General features: G+C 36.3%; 1 protein-coding gene across 5 annotated transcripts in view; it reads left to right on the forward strand.

Annotated features, from left to right (window-relative positions):
* Positions 1–19,605, forward strand: part of ank1b (ankyrin 1, erythrocytic b) — a 126,495-nt gene that overhangs the window by 63,425 nt on the left and 43,465 nt on the right. For all 5 annotated transcript variants that reach the window (XM_056446356.1, XM_056446352.1, XM_056446354.1 and 2 more), the window contains exons 3-22: positions 409–507; positions 877–975; positions 1,067–1,165; positions 3,509–3,694; positions 3,885–3,983; positions 4,068–4,166; positions 7,730–7,828; positions 8,596–8,793; positions 9,722–9,820; positions 11,690–11,788; positions 11,953–12,051; positions 12,141–12,338; positions 13,902–14,000; positions 14,091–14,189; positions 14,302–14,499; positions 14,790–14,888; positions 16,385–16,483; positions 16,578–16,676; positions 18,231–18,323; positions 18,474–18,546. In XM_056446356.1, coding sequence (XP_056302331.1) covers positions 409–507; positions 877–975; positions 1,067–1,165; positions 3,509–3,694; positions 3,885–3,983; positions 4,068–4,166; positions 7,730–7,828; positions 8,596–8,793; positions 9,722–9,820; positions 11,690–11,788; positions 11,953–12,051; positions 12,141–12,338; positions 13,902–14,000; positions 14,091–14,189; positions 14,302–14,499; positions 14,790–14,888; positions 16,385–16,483; positions 16,578–16,676; positions 18,231–18,323; positions 18,474–18,546 — 2,332 coding nt within the window. The remainder of the gene's footprint in view (positions 1–408; positions 508–876; positions 976–1,066; positions 1,166–3,508; positions 3,695–3,884; positions 3,984–4,067; positions 4,167–7,729; positions 7,829–8,595; positions 8,794–9,721; positions 9,821–11,689; positions 11,789–11,952; positions 12,052–12,140; positions 12,339–13,901; positions 14,001–14,090; positions 14,190–14,301; positions 14,500–14,789; positions 14,889–16,384; positions 16,484–16,577; positions 16,677–18,230; positions 18,324–18,473; positions 18,547–19,605) is intronic.

The raw sequence follows: 19,605 nt of genomic DNA on the forward strand, positions 1-19,605 counted from the left end.
TCTGCACATGCTCAGTGCATCTGCAGCAGGAGCTCATTAGGCATGAGTGACACTGCAGTATGAAGGGGATTCCAGTCGGCCTGGCGGAGCAGAGCCCCCTTATGGCCAATTCAGGCTAAACTCCCAGATTTCCCTACAAAAGGCACACACTGTACCATGTGCATCAGCCTTTACCTTCCTGTCGGTTTCCTCCACTGCTCCATTTCCACACCCTGTTTAATGAGAGCTCCACAGATCTGTTGATGTCTCAGCGCTTCACTGGGTTATTTTTAGGCTACCCTCCTCTCAGTGAGTCATTTGACAGGTAGACACAGAGAGAGAGAGATAAAGAGATAGACTTGAGATGTGTCAGTGTGGGCTTTTCACGCTGAGTTTTTGAGCGCCTCATGTTTTCTCTTGTACTCGCAGAATGGGCTTAACGGGTTGCATTTGGCCTCCAAAGAAGGACATGTTAAGATGGTGCTGGAGCTGCTGCACAATGGCATTGACCTGGAGACTACGACAAAGGTACATGTGCTTCTTCAGTCAGTCAGTCAGGCTTTCTCCAGCATGATTAAAACTGATACCTTGTTGAAAAAATATTAATAACACACAGTTTCATGCTTTTAGTTCTTATAACTATAATGATCAAGCAACATCAACAAAAATAAAAGAAAAATTATTGGTAACACTTTATTTTGATGGTCCATTTTAATGTTAGTAGACTGTCTGCTTAATACCCCAACCTAAAACTCTACTTATAATCTAATGAGAAGTAGTTGGCAGGTAGTTGCAATGTAACTTAATTCAACAAACGGACCATCAAAATAAAGTGTGACCAAATTATTTCAAACATTTTTTTTCTTTATTATTTGTACACTTCTATTCTTTTTTCAGAAAGGGAATACCGCCCTTCATATTGCTGCTCTGGCCGGTCAAGAGAAAGTGGTTGCAGAACTGATCAATTATGGTGCCAACGTTAATGCCCAGTCTCAGGTTAGTCCAAGCCCTAAAACATAAATCAACAAAACTAGGAACATGTTAATGAAACGCTGAATTCATTTGGTCTTATTTTTGCGTTTTGCAGAAAGGTTTCAGTCCTCTTTACATGGCAGCACAGGAGAACCACTTGGAAGTGGTGAAATATCTACTTGAACATGGAGCCAATCAGAGCCTTCCAACTGAGGTGAGTGACAAAATAAACTCAAAACTCACAAACCATGATTTATAATGATCATGATAATGATTAAAATGTATTAACGTCAACATCAGATGTCCATTTTACACAAGTTAATAAGATTCTATAGGCTTTAATAAAAAAGTATATTTTACTTTGGCTACATTTCTTAATGGTAGGTTAAATAAGCAACCTCTTTTACTCTGTCAAAAACACCTCAGTTCACAGCCATTTATATAAGTGAGATCATTTATATAATTTATCATTGCTTGACATTGCAGCCCACCATTATCAATTTAAAATGTATTCAAACAAACATCTATACATATGAAAAGTGACATTGCTGTATTCAACAAATGCTCAGCTGCACAGTCTCTGTTCTGGTTAGTGTATAAACCACAACAAATCAAGTCAAGTCATCTTTATTTCTTAACATATACAAAGAAAAGAGAATAAAAATCTATAACAATATTTCAGATTGTGGAACATTCCTGCATATGAGGCAGGCAGGGGTGTAGTGGTAGAATGCTGCTTTAGTTTTAGTAAAACAAATAGTGATTCAGTTCAATTGAATAAAAATGTCACTCTTGAAGTTCAGTTTCATTCAGATCAGTTTAAAACAACACCACACTGAATAAACAGTTCTGCACGTGAGAGAAAGATGATCAGATTTTTAACACAAGTGAACTGAAGCTGGCTTTTCTTATCTGTAATCGACTAAAACAAACAAGTATTCTTTATTTAAAAATTATTTGCATCTTTCAGACAAATTGTAGGTATTGCTACCTGAAATTTTTATGTGAATCCAGTTTTGAATTGTTGTAAATCAGTCCGTGGAAAAATGTTTTGCTCGCTTAAACAAGTTTTTGCCCACTCTTTCTGGGATATTCCCTTCATATATAAAACTTATTCATTTCATAGTTGCCTCTTCTGAAACTGGGATTTGGTGTAAGGACACCTCTGACCACTGCATCTAAACAGAGATCATGCTGCATGCCAGGATCGCTTCATTGTTCAAATGCAGAAAAACGAAAGACATAATTGCTTTGCTATCTGCTTATAAAAGGAGATAAGAGGAATCCATAGTTTGTTCAGAGAGAAGCACAGGTAAAGAATTTGTTTGTTACTTCTAAACAAGCAGAAAATTGAAAACAGGTCAAAATATGGCACATTCTTTTGTCAGACAGATTATAACAAACTGGCTGCATTTTTTAACAATTTTTCTTTGCTGGCAGACACAACAACAGAAACCTAAGTAAACAAACAAAAAAAACAACCTACGAAAGTGAAAATTTGATCCAATGTCCCCTTTAAAGGAACTTGGCTAAGTCATTAATTATGTTAAAAGTGTAAATCTAAACATTTCAGCAACATTCTAAAGGATTCACATGAACTGTTCTAACAAGTCAAACTCAAACACTTAGCAGTCATCAAGGGCAGAAGGTTGATCAACAGAAGTGGCTAAAACTCTTCTCTTTGCACCGAACAACACTATTCCATTTAAACTAACTGTTCTCTCTTTTTTAACCTTTTTTTTTGAAGTTCCTCCTCTTGTTGAACATTATGCAATTTATTTTTGGTTTGACCAACATAGTAATGCCCACACATTCTATCCAGACGAATTACAATTCAAGCCAATTGATTCATGATCTTCTAGATTCTTTGTTTCATATACAGTTTTGATTGTAAATACTTATTTGAAACATAAAGTTAAAGATGTATCTTGAATATTATATATCTTAAATATCCCAGCAGACACACAACGTCATATGACACTGAGCTTTAGTTCTACTTTGGCTGTGATGTCAGGTGACCAAAATTTAACATTAATTTGCTGTCAGCTGACATCTAACACCGACGTTATCTGGCGTTGATATTTGGTTGGTTATAGGCTGTGGCAATAACTAACTAAACTCCAACATAATTTTAACAGCATGACATCCATACAGCATCAAAGTCTAACATCAGTAGACGTTTATTTTTGGTTGGTTTTATGTTGTGTAATTACCTAACTAAGATACAACGTCACTTTAATGTCATAATGTGATGTCCATACAATGTCAAAAGTGAACATCATTAGCCGTTGATCTTTGGTTGATTTTATGGTGTGTTGTGAACTAGCTAACATTCATCTTGACGTTGAAGTCTAACCTCAAACTGACGTTGGGTTCTGATATCAACCCTATTGTCATATACAACCAAAATTTAAAGTTAGTCTGATATTAGAGTCTAATGTCAATTTTACGTCTGTGTGACGTCTGGTGCCTGCTGGTTACATGTAAAAATTTGTACTGTAAATAACCAGGATATCACTTCTGTAATTTCCTTACACCTCTTTATCTCTCCCTCCAGGACGGCTTTACTCCTTTAGCAGTAGCTCTTCAACAGGGTCATGAAAACGTGGTGGCGCTCCTGATAAACTATGGCACCAAGGGAAAAGTGCGTCTGCCGGCTCTACATATCGCGGCGCGAAATGACGACACGCGCACCGCTGCCGTACTCCTCCAGAACGACCCAAACCCAGATGTCCTCAGCAAAGTATGTGTGCTTCTGCAAGATTACGCATCATGACTCACTAAGCTCAGTGCAACCGCTCTTGGCTTGTAATTGCAGTGATGAGTATGTGACAAGATAAACAGAACTGACTTTGTTTAGATATCCGTCAGCGTAGGTGTTTTTGTTTTGTACATATACTGAATCAATGAAATGCTACGCTCTATTCCGACAGACCGGATTTACCCCTCTCCACATCGCAGCTCATTATGAGAATCTCAGCGTCGCGCAGCTTTTGTTAAACAGAGGAGCCAATGTGAACTTCACACCCAAGGTCAGTCCGACTCTTATGTTAACTGCTGCCTTATAATAGATAGACTTCTTGGACAAATTCTTACTTTGTCTTTTTTTATTGAAGAATGGCATCACTCCATTACATATCGCTTCCAGGAGAGGGAATGTGATTATGGTGCGGCTGCTGTTGGACAGAGGAGCTCAGATTGATGCCAAGACGAAGGTAAGGTATCCATTTGTGATCTTCAAAATATTACCATAATCCAATAGTCTGCAGTTTGCAGTGATACACTGTTAAATATTTTGTCCCACTTTTAGTTAGATGTCTTATTATCTATACATAAAGAATGTAAATGTTGGTATTAGATATACAGTAAGAGCAGTTTATATAAAGTGGGTTAATATGTGTTTGTTAAATGAAATAATTGTGAAATAAAAGTCTCTAAAATGCCTTGGCTAGTAACTGAATTAAGTTTAAGTACTTAAATTACAAATAAATATGAAATAAAATAAAGAAATATGAATTAAAGTTAAATTAATCCAGTATATGTTAAAAGAAGTACTGTAATATGAATGATAAAATCAAAACAAAAGTACTTTAAAACTGAAAATATAAAAATATATGTGAATTCAAAATATTAATGATATCATTAATCTGTACTAAGATGCCTATATAGACCATTTTACATTTGACATATTCCCCGTTTTACATTTTTAATACTGAGAATCCAAAAAGAGCCACATATTGATAAATAAATAATGATAGCTTTTTTAACATTGCGTTATGTTTAAATTGCCTCTTGTTACAATCATCAAATAGTTTGACAACAACCAGGAAAGGTTCATGGGCCAATGACATCACCACATTGAAATGGGTCTTAAAAAAATATGTTGCAAAACATTGACTGTTACAGTCACCAGCCATCTAGCTACTGCGGATCGCTGGAGAACTAAAACTCACAGCATGCACTGCGCACACACACACACACACACCAGTTCCTAATCTCATCTGATTGCAAACACTCACAGCTGAAGCTGCTCAAGGACTCATTACACAGACTATTTATATATCACATTTGCTCACACATGTTGCTGAGTGTTTGTTGTTTGTTTGTTTGTTTGTTTTGTTAGTTAAAACGAACCAGTTACTTTTACGTAGCTTTTTCATTTCCTTGTCTTGCCGTGTTCTTTGATTCCTGTGTTGAATGTTATCTACTTCTAGCCTTGTTCCTAGTTTATCTTACCTTTCTCCCATTTTGACCATTTGCCTGTTCATTGACAACGACTTCTGGATTATCTGTATGAACTTGATTGCTCCTGTGTTGACCGTTGCCTGCCTCACCATTCCGTTGAATAAATCTGTATTTGGATTCGCTCCTCTGTGAAAACCTCCCTCAGTTACAGACAGTTTTTTTTACCATGATTTACAGAATTCACTCACTAACAACTAACAATAGTTCAACATATTATAACATCACCCATATTTTGTCATAATTTTCACAAAAGATATATAAAACATAAATAAGACAGTGATTCTATGTACGTATAAAAAAAGTAATTTTAGTCAATTTAATCTGATGCAGACACCAAAATTCGTACTTGACATCTTGGTATGTTTTTTTATGTATATTATTGTTATTATTAATAATAATTATCCTTTCGCTAAGCCCCACCCTCCTTAGTTACTGTTGCTACGCCTGTCAAGCTTTCGTGCCTGGCACATCTATTACAGTGTGTATGCTCTAGTGTCAGACATTCCCAGGGATATAATCAGTCATTTTTGGCAAACAGGTGAGATATCAGAGAAAGCCAGACAATAAAGGACTGCAGTATGCATTACTGGAGTATATTCACGACATAATAGCAACCGATTAGAAAATAATTTAATCAAAATTGAAGCTAGGTTAGCCTAGCCGCCTCATACGCTGACCATTCAACAGCTTAGTCCATGCACAACAGAAGAGGTGAAATTTTAAAATAATCTAATAATAACTAATTAAACCGTGATTTCTTGTTTTTAGCCAAAAAGCCTGATAGACTAATTGTTGTGCAATGAAATATAACGTTACTAATCGACGAGGAAACGCGCATGGACAGTCCTTCTACATAATTCATGAAAGAGCAGCCATAAAGGGGAAATTGATGGATTTATGCTGAATATTAGTGTCATTGACATGTAATAGTGTACAGTAGCTATAACTGTAAGTGTGTTTGTGTGCTCTTTATCCAGTTTCTATTCTAATTTGCAGTTAAGTGGAAGAAATAAATAAATTGAAATGCACATCAAAGTATAAATAGCAGAAGTGTACTGTCAGATTTTCCCTACCAGCAAAGATTAGTATATATATATATATATATATATATATTGTATATTGATCACAAGTGCTCAGTTTGTGATCATATTTCGGTTTTGTTCCGTTGATATGCCATTTCAAATACTCCTAGCTTGAAATGGATGGAAATATGACTGCTATTAGTATTACTGCTATGGTGAGGGCTTAAATGGAGCAGTGCTCCATAATATCGAGCAAAAAAAAAAGAAAAAGACAACTGGGAAACATAACCTGCTTTGTATTTTTTGTAGGAAACACAGTTTAGATCTTTTTACGGTGAGAGGTGTGTGAGTTATGGCCGTCGGTCTATCACTGAATGTGAATATCGATAGCAAAACCAACTTAACTCCACATTTTTAGCGCCCCTCACAGAGCTTGATCCAAGCTGGCATTTCTCCTCTTGGGTTTTAGGTTTTTAAAAGGGAAAAAATTCCACCACCCTGGTCAAACTTTAAGGATACTGGGTGTCAGATTTGCACAATTCGTATGCACAACGCTTAGGCCTGTTTCTCTCGCTCGAAGGCTTGACAGAGCCACTGCGCGTAGCTACGGTTGCTAAGCCAAGATTGGTGGGTGGCGGTTTTTGGGTGTGGCTTAGCGAAGGGTCAATTGGGCGACACAGTGGCTCAGTGGTTAGCACTGTTGCCTCACAGCAAGAAGGCCACTGGTTCGAGTCATGGCTGGGCCAGTTGGCGTTTCTGTGTGGAGTTTGCATGTTCTCCCCGTGTCCAAAAGACATGAAGTATAGGTGAATTGAATAAACTAAATTGGCTGCAATGCATGAGTGTGTGTGTGAGAATGTATTGGTGTTTCCCAATACTGGGTTGCAGCTGGAAGGGCATCTGCAGTGTAAAACATATGCTGGATAAGTTGGCGGTTTATTCCGCTGTGGCGACCCCTGATAAATAAAGGGACTAAGTCAAAGGAAAATGAATGTATGAATAATAATAAAAATGCATATTTGGTATTTATTGTATATATTTATTATAATAATGTATATTATGTATAATAATGTTTCACAGGTCGTATATGTAAATGAGAAAATAAAAACCAAAATGAGACTGATAAAACATTATAAAGTTAAATCTGGTATTTTTTAAAAAGTAAATTACAAAATAAAATCTAAATAGACTAGTTGGTTGGTTTAATGGCTAACTAACAACCATAATCCTATCTCACAGTGACATTATTTACTGTCTGACATATAAAAAAATCACATTGCTGAGACTGCTGAATCTGACTTATTTAAGTCTGGCTTGTGGAGAATGACCTAGTTTACTTCCTCTTGGGAAAAACAGGTATTTTCTCTTTGTGACAACTTGCTGTTTTAATGGTATGCTTTCATACATATGTAAAAAAAGACAGACAATGCTGCCCACATAGATATTTGGCTGATAAATTCGCCACACAGAGTATTTCCAGAAAAACATTTTTTTTTTTACATTATCTGTAGGATGAGCTGACGCCTCTGCATTGTGCGGCCCGTAACGGTCATGTTCGTGTGGTGGAGATCCTGCTTGACCAGGGAGCACCTCTTCAGGCCAAAACCAAGGTAAAGATCCACTGGTTAAATAGGATGTTAACAGTCACATTTTCCAGGTCCAAACGCTCTATCAGATGGCAAATGTTGGTATTAATTTATGCTCACAGTGTGTTAAATTACGTTGGAAAATCATAATTGTAATGTTTATATCCAAGCACAGATAGTGAAGACAGTGATTCATCTTTAATAAATGGTAATAATATTGGTGCCTGGAATACAGCAAAACTAAGAACTGCAGTGAATACCATGATTTTGTAAAATATTCACTTCAATGTGCTGAAAAATACTCAATTTGAATGGATTTCACTACTAATATCATTAAAAACATCACAAATCAATGAAGTTTAACCATTAAAACCAGTATATTTTAATGGTTTCAAGTGTGTTTCAAGACTTATTTCAAGATGATTTACTAGTATTTACATACCACGAATAGAAGGATCATTTTTTTTCAAGTTTACATTATAACCAACTTAATTTTCATAAAAACATTAGAACTCTCTATCTATAAGATATATTATGGTTTCTATTGTTTATATTAAAAATAATAAAAAATATAAGAGTTTTTCAATTGTCCATTTCAGCACGGATGACTAAAGAGTAATCATAAATGGCAATTGTACTGGAGTTTTCTCAATTGAAATGAGTAGAGGCTTGATCTGGGAAACAGTATTCCATAATTGACAACTGTATGGATGGACACTGTATTACTATGATTGCCTATCTTGGCATTATTGATCGCAGATCAATTTCTAATAATGTGTTCCCTCTTGTAGAACGGTCTCTCTCCCATCCACATGGCAGCGCAGGGCGATCACATGGATTGTGTGAGGCAGCTGCTGCAATACAATGCAGAGATCGATGACATCACTCTGGACCACCTTACCCCACTGCATGTTGCAGCACACTGTGGGCACCACCGCATGGTCAAGGTGCTTCTGGACAAGGGGGCAAAAGCTAATGCACGCGCTCTGGTGAGTGCATCTTTTCTTTTCCTTTTTTCTTGTTTATTATAGACAGTTGAAGTCAGAGTTATTAGCCCTTCTGAATTATTAGCCCCCCTATATATTTATTTCCCCAATTTCTGTTTAACAGAAAGATTTTTTGCAGCACATTTCTAAACATAATAGTTTTAATAACTCATTTCTAACAACTGATTTCTTTTATCTTTGCCATGATGACAGTAAATATTTTACTAGATATATTTCAAGAGACTAATACTCAACTTAAAGTGCAGTTTCAAGGCTTAACTTGGTTAATTAGGTTAATTAGGCAGGTTAGGGTAATTAGGCAAGTTATTGTATAATGATGGTTTGTTCTGTAGACCATCGGAAAAAAAATTGGCTTAAGGGGTAATACATTGACCTTAAAATGGTTTTTAAAAAAATTACTTTAATTCTAGCCAAGATAAAACAAATAAGACTTTCTCTAGAAGAAACAATATTTTAGGAAATACTGTGAAAAAATGCTTTTTTGCTCTGTTAAACATAATTTAGGAAATATTTGAAAAATAAAACAAAAATCACAGGAAGACTAATAATTTTAACTTCAGCTCTATAAATAAATAACTATTAACTATGATGTTTACCTCAACAAACGGATAATTTGCCATTTGTAATGTTGTTGTTACATTAAGAAGGGTTAAGGAATCTAAAATATAGTCATGCAGAATAAGGCTAGAAATATGAATTGTGAAAAGAAGCTAAATAGCGACAATTGGTCCCCCAAAACTAAAGTGTTACTATTAATTATTACCACTAGATGATGTAATGATGACTATAATGCCATCTGTAAAACAAGTAGATGTATGTGATGTTGATGTAATTAGGTTAGTAAAAAATGTTTGCAGCTGAACTCTATGTTGCTGTATAATATAGAAGTTGAATTTTTGCTCTCTTTCAGAATGGATTTACACCATTACACATTGCCTGCAAGAAGAACCACATGCGATCCATGGACCTTCTGTTGAAGCACTCGGCATCTCTAGAGGCTGTGACTGAGGTCAGATTACTCTCCGGCTGTCACTTTGATGGATAACCTCTATTCACATTGCACCAGCTACGCCTTTTGCTTGACCCTTGAAGAAAATAGAAAGCCCATGTATGAAGGAACAGTGACATCTTCAAGATTTTCGACATATTGGTGTTACTATTTTTTCTGTTCAAAACTCTTTGATTGTAGTCCTGAAATTTCTTCTAAAAACAATATATATAATAATATGAATTTAAGTAGTTGCTGCCTAAGGTATACTCAAGGTAGCAGTGTGTTGTCTTGATGTCCAAGAGATGCTGTTTCATTGACCTAATATAAAGATATATGTGTGAATATGCTCAGAAAACTGTAAACCAGGAGGAGTTAAGGCTGACAAGACTTTAAAACACATGCAGATATATTTTAGGTGTTATCAAAGGTGTTTTCTGGGTTGTTGCTAGATCATATACGGTTGCGGACAGAAGTTAACGAAAATATTTGTATTATTTATTACATTTCCCATTAACTTTTATTTATTTTATGTATTTTATTCATGTCTACCCCTACCCGAAAACCTAAACCCAACCGTCATAATAATGTAAAAACAGTAGTTGTACCGAGTATAATTTATGTTATTTATTAAATTCCCCAATAAAAGTTAATACATTTTTTAACGTCTACCTCAACCTCAGTGAACCGCCAACTTATCCAGTATATGTTTTACACAACGGATGCTCTTCCAGCTGCAACTCAGCACTGGGAACCACCCATACATTACACACATTCACACACATACACTACAGCCAATTTAGCTTATCCAATTCATCTACAGCACATATCTTTGGACTGTGGGGGAAACCAAAGCACCTGGAGCAAATCCACACCAACATGGGGAGAACGTGCAAACTCCACACAGAAACACCAACTGATCCAGCCAGGGTTTGAACCAGCGACCTTCTTGCTGTGAGGCGACAGTGCTAACCACTGAGCCACCGTGCTGCCATTATTGTCATACAGTATCACAAAAATGATGCTGTATTGATGTCCGTATCTGCAGCTGTATCCTATCTAGACTTTACTAGGTATCTGAAGCATGAACTGCAAAGGCTCCACCCTTTTCTAGAACAAGGTGGAAGGGAGGAGCAGCTCATTTGCGTTTATAGAGACGCACACAAAAAACATGTCTTTGCTTCTACCCTTAAAAGTGCATTTACAGTGTAACATTATAACATAATAAATATTTTGAGTTGAATCTGCACAGAAACATAATCTTGTAAAAAGATGTAACACAAGATGTAATCACAATAGGACCACTTTAATGCATTTATTTAGCATAGACACATTAAATTGATAATAAAAGAAAATCACTTGTCACGTCACATAAATGTCACATAATTCATTTTTTGTTTCACTTTTTATACTTTATATTCTTCAAAAAATGCTAAAGTGAAATGTGTCAAAGTTTCCACGAAATAGTTTGCAGTAACCATTTTCTAACATGAATAGTATTCTATAAAAAAAATTCTTGACAATATTGGAATTATTTCTGAAGAATCACATGTTAGTGTTGAAAATGACATGTTTGTACTGTATTAGACCATATATATATATATATATATATATATATATATATATATATATATATATATATATATATATATATATATATATATATATATATATATATATATATATATATATTTATATATATTTATATGCGTGTGTGTGTGTATACATATATGTATATGTTTTATTTGTTGACATCATATTTTTTATTATTATACTAAATACTGTCTATCAACACTAATATTAAATACCATACACGTATTCAGCAGTTCAGCTATGAGTGATAAAACAAACATTTTATTTGATATATTTATTTATTTTTTGTCTTTTTAGTCGGGTCTGACCCCCCTTCATGTAGCTGCGTTCATGGGTCATCTCAACATTGTGAAGAGTCTCCTTCAGAGAGGAGCTTCGCCCAACGCATCTAATGTGGTAAGAATCGTGTAATTTGTTCAGCACCTCAGAGATATCGAACACTCAAATCCCCGTGGCAGAGCTATTCTGCTCTACAAACGGTCTAACATCTTTAGCAGCGATTATGGCGGTGATCACAGTTTTCTTTTCAGAACTGACTGTGTTTAAATGTGCCGTTTTAGAAAGTGGAGACCCCCCTGCACATGGCTGCCAGAGCGGGGCATTGTGAAGTGGCTCAATTCCTGCTACAGAACAATGCACAGGTGGATGCCAAAGCCAAGGTACGCCAGACATGCAAGATGTTTTATCTTCATTTATGTGCTTTTGTTTGAAAATGATGATTCCTCTGTCTCTTGCTTTCCGTTCACAGGATGATCAGACCCCCTTGCACTGTGCCGCTCGAATGGGACATAAGGAGTTGGTGAAGCTGCTCATGGAACATAAGGCCAATCCAGATTCAGCCACCACGGCAGGCCACACTCCTTTGCACATCGCTGCCCGCGAGGGACATGCTCAAACCACACGCATTCTGCTTGACGGAAATGCACAACAAACCAAAATGACCAAGGTTCCTGCCTCTCAATTAACCTTCACTAAACCCTGCCTGAAAAAGAAGTTGTGTAGGCTTAGACCTAGATATGAACTAGACACTTATATTTTTTCTGCTATCAAAGTGAAACGGCATCTTAAACGAGGCAACGATGGATTTTGTCCATCGGGATTTGATTGGATGGTTGGATAACGGTCTTTTGCTATTGGTGTATCTTATGTTGGTGACAGGTTGTCCTGCTCTCATGTTGGTAAATACATCGTCATACAGGAGAAGCAGATGGATAAGATGTTATTTTGAGCTATTTTAAGGATTGTGAAGGCACTTTATGATGTTCTTTCTGTCTTTTGAAACGTGTTTTATAAAAGTAATGGACAATAAATAGTTTAAAAATGTACATTTTGTGAACTTTAAGTTAGCAACAAAGTTTGGCAGAGCTTGTTACACGGCTCTCTAAAACGGGGGTTCCCAAACTTTTAAGCCCACGGCCCCCAAAATAACACTGCTAATGACTCGCGACCCCCAATATAATCTGAGGTGGTTATAAATAAATTAATATTTTTTTCTTCTGTAGGTTAAAGATAAAATATGGTAATTCTAATAGTTTAATAAAATTGGTTTTATTTTTGGAAAGCACCAAGTACTTAAATTGAAAGCCCCCTCTCATGGTCCCATGACCCCCAAGGGGTCCCAACCCCCACATTGGGAACCACTGCTCTAGAATACTTGATTCTGATTGGTCAATCACACCATTCCAAAGATTTTATTCTCAGATAACAGCTGCTTAAACTAAAAATACAGGCTCATCCAGGTATTATGAATCATCTTGACAGTTAATGAGTATATTCATATGTATTTAATATATGCTTGTCTGTGATGCCACTATTCTTGACTATTTGGCAAACTTTACGTTTAGAGCTAGTAAATTATTACAGCTCAGATCAATGTTTTGTGTCCAATTGTTTACTTTTGTGGTAAGTAGCCTTGTAATAAGCAGAATAACGTACATCGAGGCGGTTGTTTTAGCAGAGTAAAGCCCTTCAGTCTTATACAATTGCTAATTAGCCTGTCTAGCTTTATTGTGTAAGAGCAATTGCCTATTATGTCTTACTTAACAATGGGCAATTCACACTATTTTGGTTTATAGGTAATAATTTAAAGTAACCCAGCAAGCATTTTTTGTTTTTAAAAGATGTCTAGTAGATGTCTAAACATCGTCATCTTGGCTAAAACAAGGCAAAATTTGAGCTCTCAGTGAAAATGTAATAGGATTTTTAAAAATAGGCTAAAACTAGACTAGTCATCATGAAATGAACAGAAATGACTGACCACACATATAAAGTCTGTCTAATCTGTCTATTTGACAGATGTCTATTAGATTTTCACTGACAGCCCAAGTTTAGACTTGTTTTAGCCAAGCTGTCTACATTTAGTTGTCTATTAGATGTCTAATAAACACAAAATTGTTTGCTGGGAACTCACTGAAAACAAATTGTGCAGTCAGTTATCTGAAATAGTATCTTCTATTAAAATATCCACTAATAATCTTCATATAAACTTGTTTCCTGCATTATCCTACAGAAAGGATTTACCCCTCTACATGTAGCATGTAAATATGGAAAAGTGGATGTGGCAGAGCTGCTTTTGGAAAGAGGGGCCAATCCCAATGCAGCCGGAAAGGTAATTAATCAAGACAAACCTCTGATATCTCAGTCCTCTTCTGCTAATATCAGCTGACTGAGGCCATGTGCCTCCTCTCTTACTTCTCAGAATGGTTTGACCCCTTTGCACGTGGCCGTCCATCACAACAACCTTGATGTAGTCAAGCTGCTGGTCAGCAAGGGTGGCTCTCCGCACAGCACGGCGAGAGTAAGATACATAAATACACCTTAATGTCTTGACTATTCTAAGCTGCTGATACCAGTCCATTTCACCCTATTAAAAGAAAATATATTGCTTTTACTTTTCTGATTTTTGACAGAACGGCTACACAGCCCTGCATATCGCAGCCAAGCAGAACCAACTAGAGGTGGCGAGCAGTTTGCTGCAGTATGGAGCTAATGCCAACTCAGAGTCACTACAGGGCATCACCCCGCTTCATTTGGCATCACAGGAGGGACAACCTGACATGGTGGCACTGCTCATCTCCAAACAGGCCAATGTTAACCTAGGCAACAAGGTGATGTGGTGTTTAGGTTTTGATTAATTGATATTCAGTAAATCAATGAACAAATGTGAAACGGCAAAGGAGTCATTTAATTTAGTTTAGTTTATTTATTTCTAAAGCACAATAAAACAACAGTTGTTGACCATTGTGCTGTACAGCCCTAAAAACAAAATATAAAAAAAAAACAGAGAGATAAAACAACAGATAAAACTACATAGAATACATCCTATGTTGAATACATCCAACATAGAATTTAATATCCTTCTGATATCATTTTTATTTATGCGTGTGTGTTTGTACAGAATGGGCTGACGCCTCTGCACCTGGTTGCTCAGGAAGGGCATGTGGGCATTGCAGACATGCTGGTGAAGCAGGGTGCTTCAGTCTATGCAGCCTCAAGGGTAAGACATTGCGTACAGAAACACACACACTCACTCTGCAGAGCCATCTGTAGAATGTCCTAGAATACAAACCTTAGAGCCTTGTGTAATGCAGCTTATGCCACTGCTAAATCAACAAAAAGAAGTATATAGTTTTATTCACAAATTCGGTTGGAGTACAATATTCATCACTGAGCATGAATTGCTATACAGTTGTTGTGTTGTGTTAAGTATTTTAGTTTGTTGTTGTGCAGTTTCTTAAATGTTTAGTTTGTTTAGGGTTGTTGCTACTCTAGTCTCTAGTCTTTTGGGTGTTGCTTGGGTATCTGGGGGATCAGTTACTGAGGCAAGTCAAAGAATCACCCCTAGATATTATTGATATTCTGATATTTAAAGGGATAGTTCACCCAAAAATGGGGTTGTGGCTGGAAGTGCATATGCTGCATAAAAGATGTGGCAGTGTAACTGTTCTAAAGAATTCATGGTCCTTGGTGATTCATATCGTGCAAGTCGATAGTCATCTGTTTTTGAGGTTAAATTTCAACGCTTAAAAACAAGTCTAAATCAATCCCTGCCTTTCCTGATGATACACTGAGGTATTATGAAGTGAAATGATCCTTCTGTGCAATATTTACAATATGATTAGTTTAATCCACAGCCTAATCAAATAGTTCTGGTTGCACTCAAAACTGTAGTGAATGCAAGCTTCCAGTAGCTTGATGACATCTGCCCTCTGATGTGAGGTGACAAGAGAGTGAGGATGCACATTTTTGCCAAAATGATTCTTACCTGTGATTGTCCATGATGCAGTAACTGCTGTAAATTACTCTCGCAGACATAACTCTATTCGAATAAATGTGAGTGGATGCTTATGCATACTTTATCAAGCGACTGGAAGCTTGCACACACTACACTTGTGTGTGCACTGAGAAATGTTTGCCCAAAAGACGTTAAGAAGTTTTGCTTCATAAGACCTCAGTGTATCATCAGGATCTGCTAGGACTTGTTTGCTTGTGTGTAATTTTAACCTCAAAAATGGACATTGACTTGAATTTTATGAACCACCAAGGACCACATATTCAGCTAAAAACCTTTTTAATGTTTTGCGGAAGAAAATAAGTCTACATCTTCAATGGCCTGAGAGTGAGTAAATGAACTGTAAATTTAAATTTCTGGGCGAATTATCACTTTAAACATGAAATTCCTCCTTTAGTGTATGGTGTAAAGTTTTAATTATAATTTATGTATGTGTCATTAACAGCAGGTGGAATTTATCTGAAAAAAATTCTAACTCTATCAGAATAGAAATGGTAATCCTTATATTGGTAAACACAGCTACTAAAGAGATTTTATGAACTGTATTGAAATTAATCTGTGACCTTTCACCTTTTCCTTCATTCTTCACCCCATAGAAATGGCACTGATCATCTGTATGCATTGGAAGTGCCTATTTCTTCATTCACTTCCTTTCTTTTATCATGTACACCCTTTTAAGCCTCTCACTTTGTCTCTCTTAGATGGGCTACACACCCTTACATGTTGGGTGCCATTACGGGAATATAAAGATGGTGAAGTTCTTACTCCAGCAGCAAGCACACGCAAACAGCAAGACTAGAGTAAGTGCTCTACTTCTGGATGCATCGTACGCAGGCCTTTTCAGTGTTGGTATGCACTTTTGCATTCTCATTCTCCCTCATCTCCCTTTTCCAGTTGGGATACACTCCTCTACATCAAGCAGCCCAGCAGGGGCACACAGACATCGTCACCCTGCTGTTGAAACATGGAGCTCTACCCAATGAGATCACCACTGTGAGCGGACCCTCTTACCTACACTTGAAATACAACTGTTTTTACTTGCAAATAAATGAATAAAACATTGTATGAACTGTTTGTTCTCTTAAACAGTCTTCCTTTAACACTGGCAATTTTTTTGCAGTAAATTTAGGCTATTATTTAAAGATTAGCATATTTAAAACTTTTACTGTTTTAGTATAATTTTTTTTATTTATTTATTTATTTATTTTATATATAATTAGATTTAGAATGCAATAAATACCAATTAGTTTAAAAGATTGAGCTACGTATGTTGTTAATTGTAGCCTTCAATTATAGTAATATGTAATCCTATCAAATTTAATGCATTAGCTTATATAATTTTTTTAATCCTTATGCATCCTGAAATTCCAATATAAACTGAGGAATTATGTTTCGAGTTATATGTATCTGTACAGAGTACTGAAAAGTCCTACTTAAGTAAAAGTACCATTACTTGCCTAAAAATATAGTGCAAGTAGAGTAAAAGTATCTGTTTTAAATATTACTTAAAGTATGAGTAAAAAACGTAGACCTTTTAAAAGATGTAAACCGCTGATATTTACATGTAATTTGTGGATGTGTGTAAATGTAACATTCTGTAGTGCATTTAGTCATTGCCCAGCAGGCACACAACATCATAAAACGTTAATATTAGATTAGATTTAGGTTGTGATTTCAGGTGACCAAACTTCAATGTCTAGCCAGCGTCTACGGACAATGGTATTTTGATGTCCAATAATGACATCAAATGACGTTGATATTTAGTTGATTTTAGGTTGTTTTAGAAAGTGACCAAAATCCAACGTCGAGCCAACATCTTAAACCAACGTCATATTGACGTCAAATACTGACGTTTATTCGTCAGGTATGACCACCAAAATGCAATGTCTGATAGACGTCATGGTGGAAACGTCCACACAACGTCAAGCTGTAACATCAGTCGATGTTGATATTTGGTTGCTCTTAGGTTGGACATTGGATATTAACGTTGTCTGCCTGACATTGGGTTCTGATGTCAACCTGATTTTCATTTCCAAACAAAATGCAGTGTCTCCACAACAATGAATGTTGACATCCTGTGTCTGCTGGGTGTTTAAGACCATTTTGGTCATCATACAGTAAACATCTGTTATTTTCTCATCAGTGACATGCATCTAAACAGGCTCTGGGTCATTTCGTGTAAAAATTTTGGACATCTTCTTGTACACTTTTAATGCTTCCAAACAGTTTGCTGCATTTATAAATCTTCCATGTCTTGAGGTAGTTCATTACGAGGCAATTTCCTTTCTATGTGCGATTTGATTGTACTGATTTTTCTAATCCCCATAGACAAGAAAAAATAAAGTAGTGACTGAAGGTTGAAGGAAAGTAGTAGAGTAAAAGTACTGACACTGCAGTAAACATGTACTCAAGGGAAGATAAAAGTACAATTACAATTTCTGAGAAAAGCTACTCGATTACAGTAGTTTGAGCATTTGTAATTTGTTACTTTACATCACTGGATACAGATGTGAGGTTTTTAACCTAACTATGTGTTCTCTGTGGCAGAATGGGACGTCACCTTTGGGTATCGCTAAGCGACTAGGCTACATCTCTGTCATTGATGTGCTCAAACTGGTGACTGAAGAATCCGTATCAATGGTGAGAGCCGTTTGCACCTCATGAAGTGTATCTGATCTGAATATGTGGCTTTTGTTCCATTGCCTTTCATCTCTGGTTAATCTCGATCTCATCTTTGAGTTGTAAATTTGCCATCTTGATTTGTTCATATGTTCCCTCTCTATCCCTCAGATCACCACAGAGAAGCATCGCATGAGTTTCCCAGAGACAGTGGATGAAATACTGGATGTATCTGAAGATGAAGGTGCGTACAGGCAGCTCACATTGGATTTAGCCTGAAGCATCATACTGCTGTAAATGCCACATTAAAGAATTGATTCTTAGCTGCACTGACAACTTCTTAGTGCCATGAGGTTGGTGCTAGACTCTATTAAAAACATGAGCCAGTAGGCTGATATGATGGTGGGTCATATCCTAAAAGTGACAGTTTGATGACAACTAGAAATTAGAGATGTTCTCACACTCATAGTGCTGTTTTGGCTACTTATTTGACAACACAATGTGTTTTACACATGTAGGACGATTTTTGTAAATTAAATCAAATTTCATCAGTTATAAATAGGGATGTCCTGATCAGGTTTTTTGCCCTCGAGTCCAAGTCCGAGTCATTTGAATTTAAGTATCTACCAATACCGAAACCTGATCTAATACATTTATAATACATAAAAAATAATAAAGAAGAGCGAAGAAACAGATCCAGGATGTTCCTTATGTTTTATTTAATTCACTTTATTTTAACGTTCAACAACTCTGTTAACAAACAGAGCACTTCTGTCAGGTAGCTTGACCAATCAAGTAAAAAATAACAAATTCCTCACGAGACTTTATTGCAACAGTAAATATAAAATAAATCTAAAATAAAAACAAATAGCACCTTAACTTAAAATACCTGGTAGGCAATCTCAGGTTTACATATCTCACAGTTTACTATGGCAAAGTTGTCGTCATCAACTTTATAATACCTCTAGAACGCAGACATACTTGCACTTTCCGCTTCAAGCTGCTTCTGTGTTCTACTTTTCTGGCATTTAACCAATAGCATCTCTGCAACAAAGTGATGTCATGCTGCACGCGTTGCTGTTTTTGTGTGAAGTCAAGAAAGAGATCTAACTCTGTGCTACTGCATAACGATTCTGATTGAGTCTGAAACCGTGTCATTGGGCCTGATTTCCAATCCTGTGATCGGATCTGGACATCCCTAGTTATAAACATTTTTTGAAAGCTGAATGACTTGATAAAAGGTACTGTAGATTCAAAAGAGAGAGAAAATTTGCTGTTAATTTACTCACCCTCGGGCAATCCA

Source organism: Danio aesculapii, chromosome 21, assembly GCF_903798145.1.
Source record: "Danio aesculapii chromosome 21, fDanAes4.1, whole genome shotgun sequence".
NCBI lineage: Eukaryota > Metazoa > Chordata > Actinopteri > Cypriniformes > Danionidae > Danio > Danio aesculapii.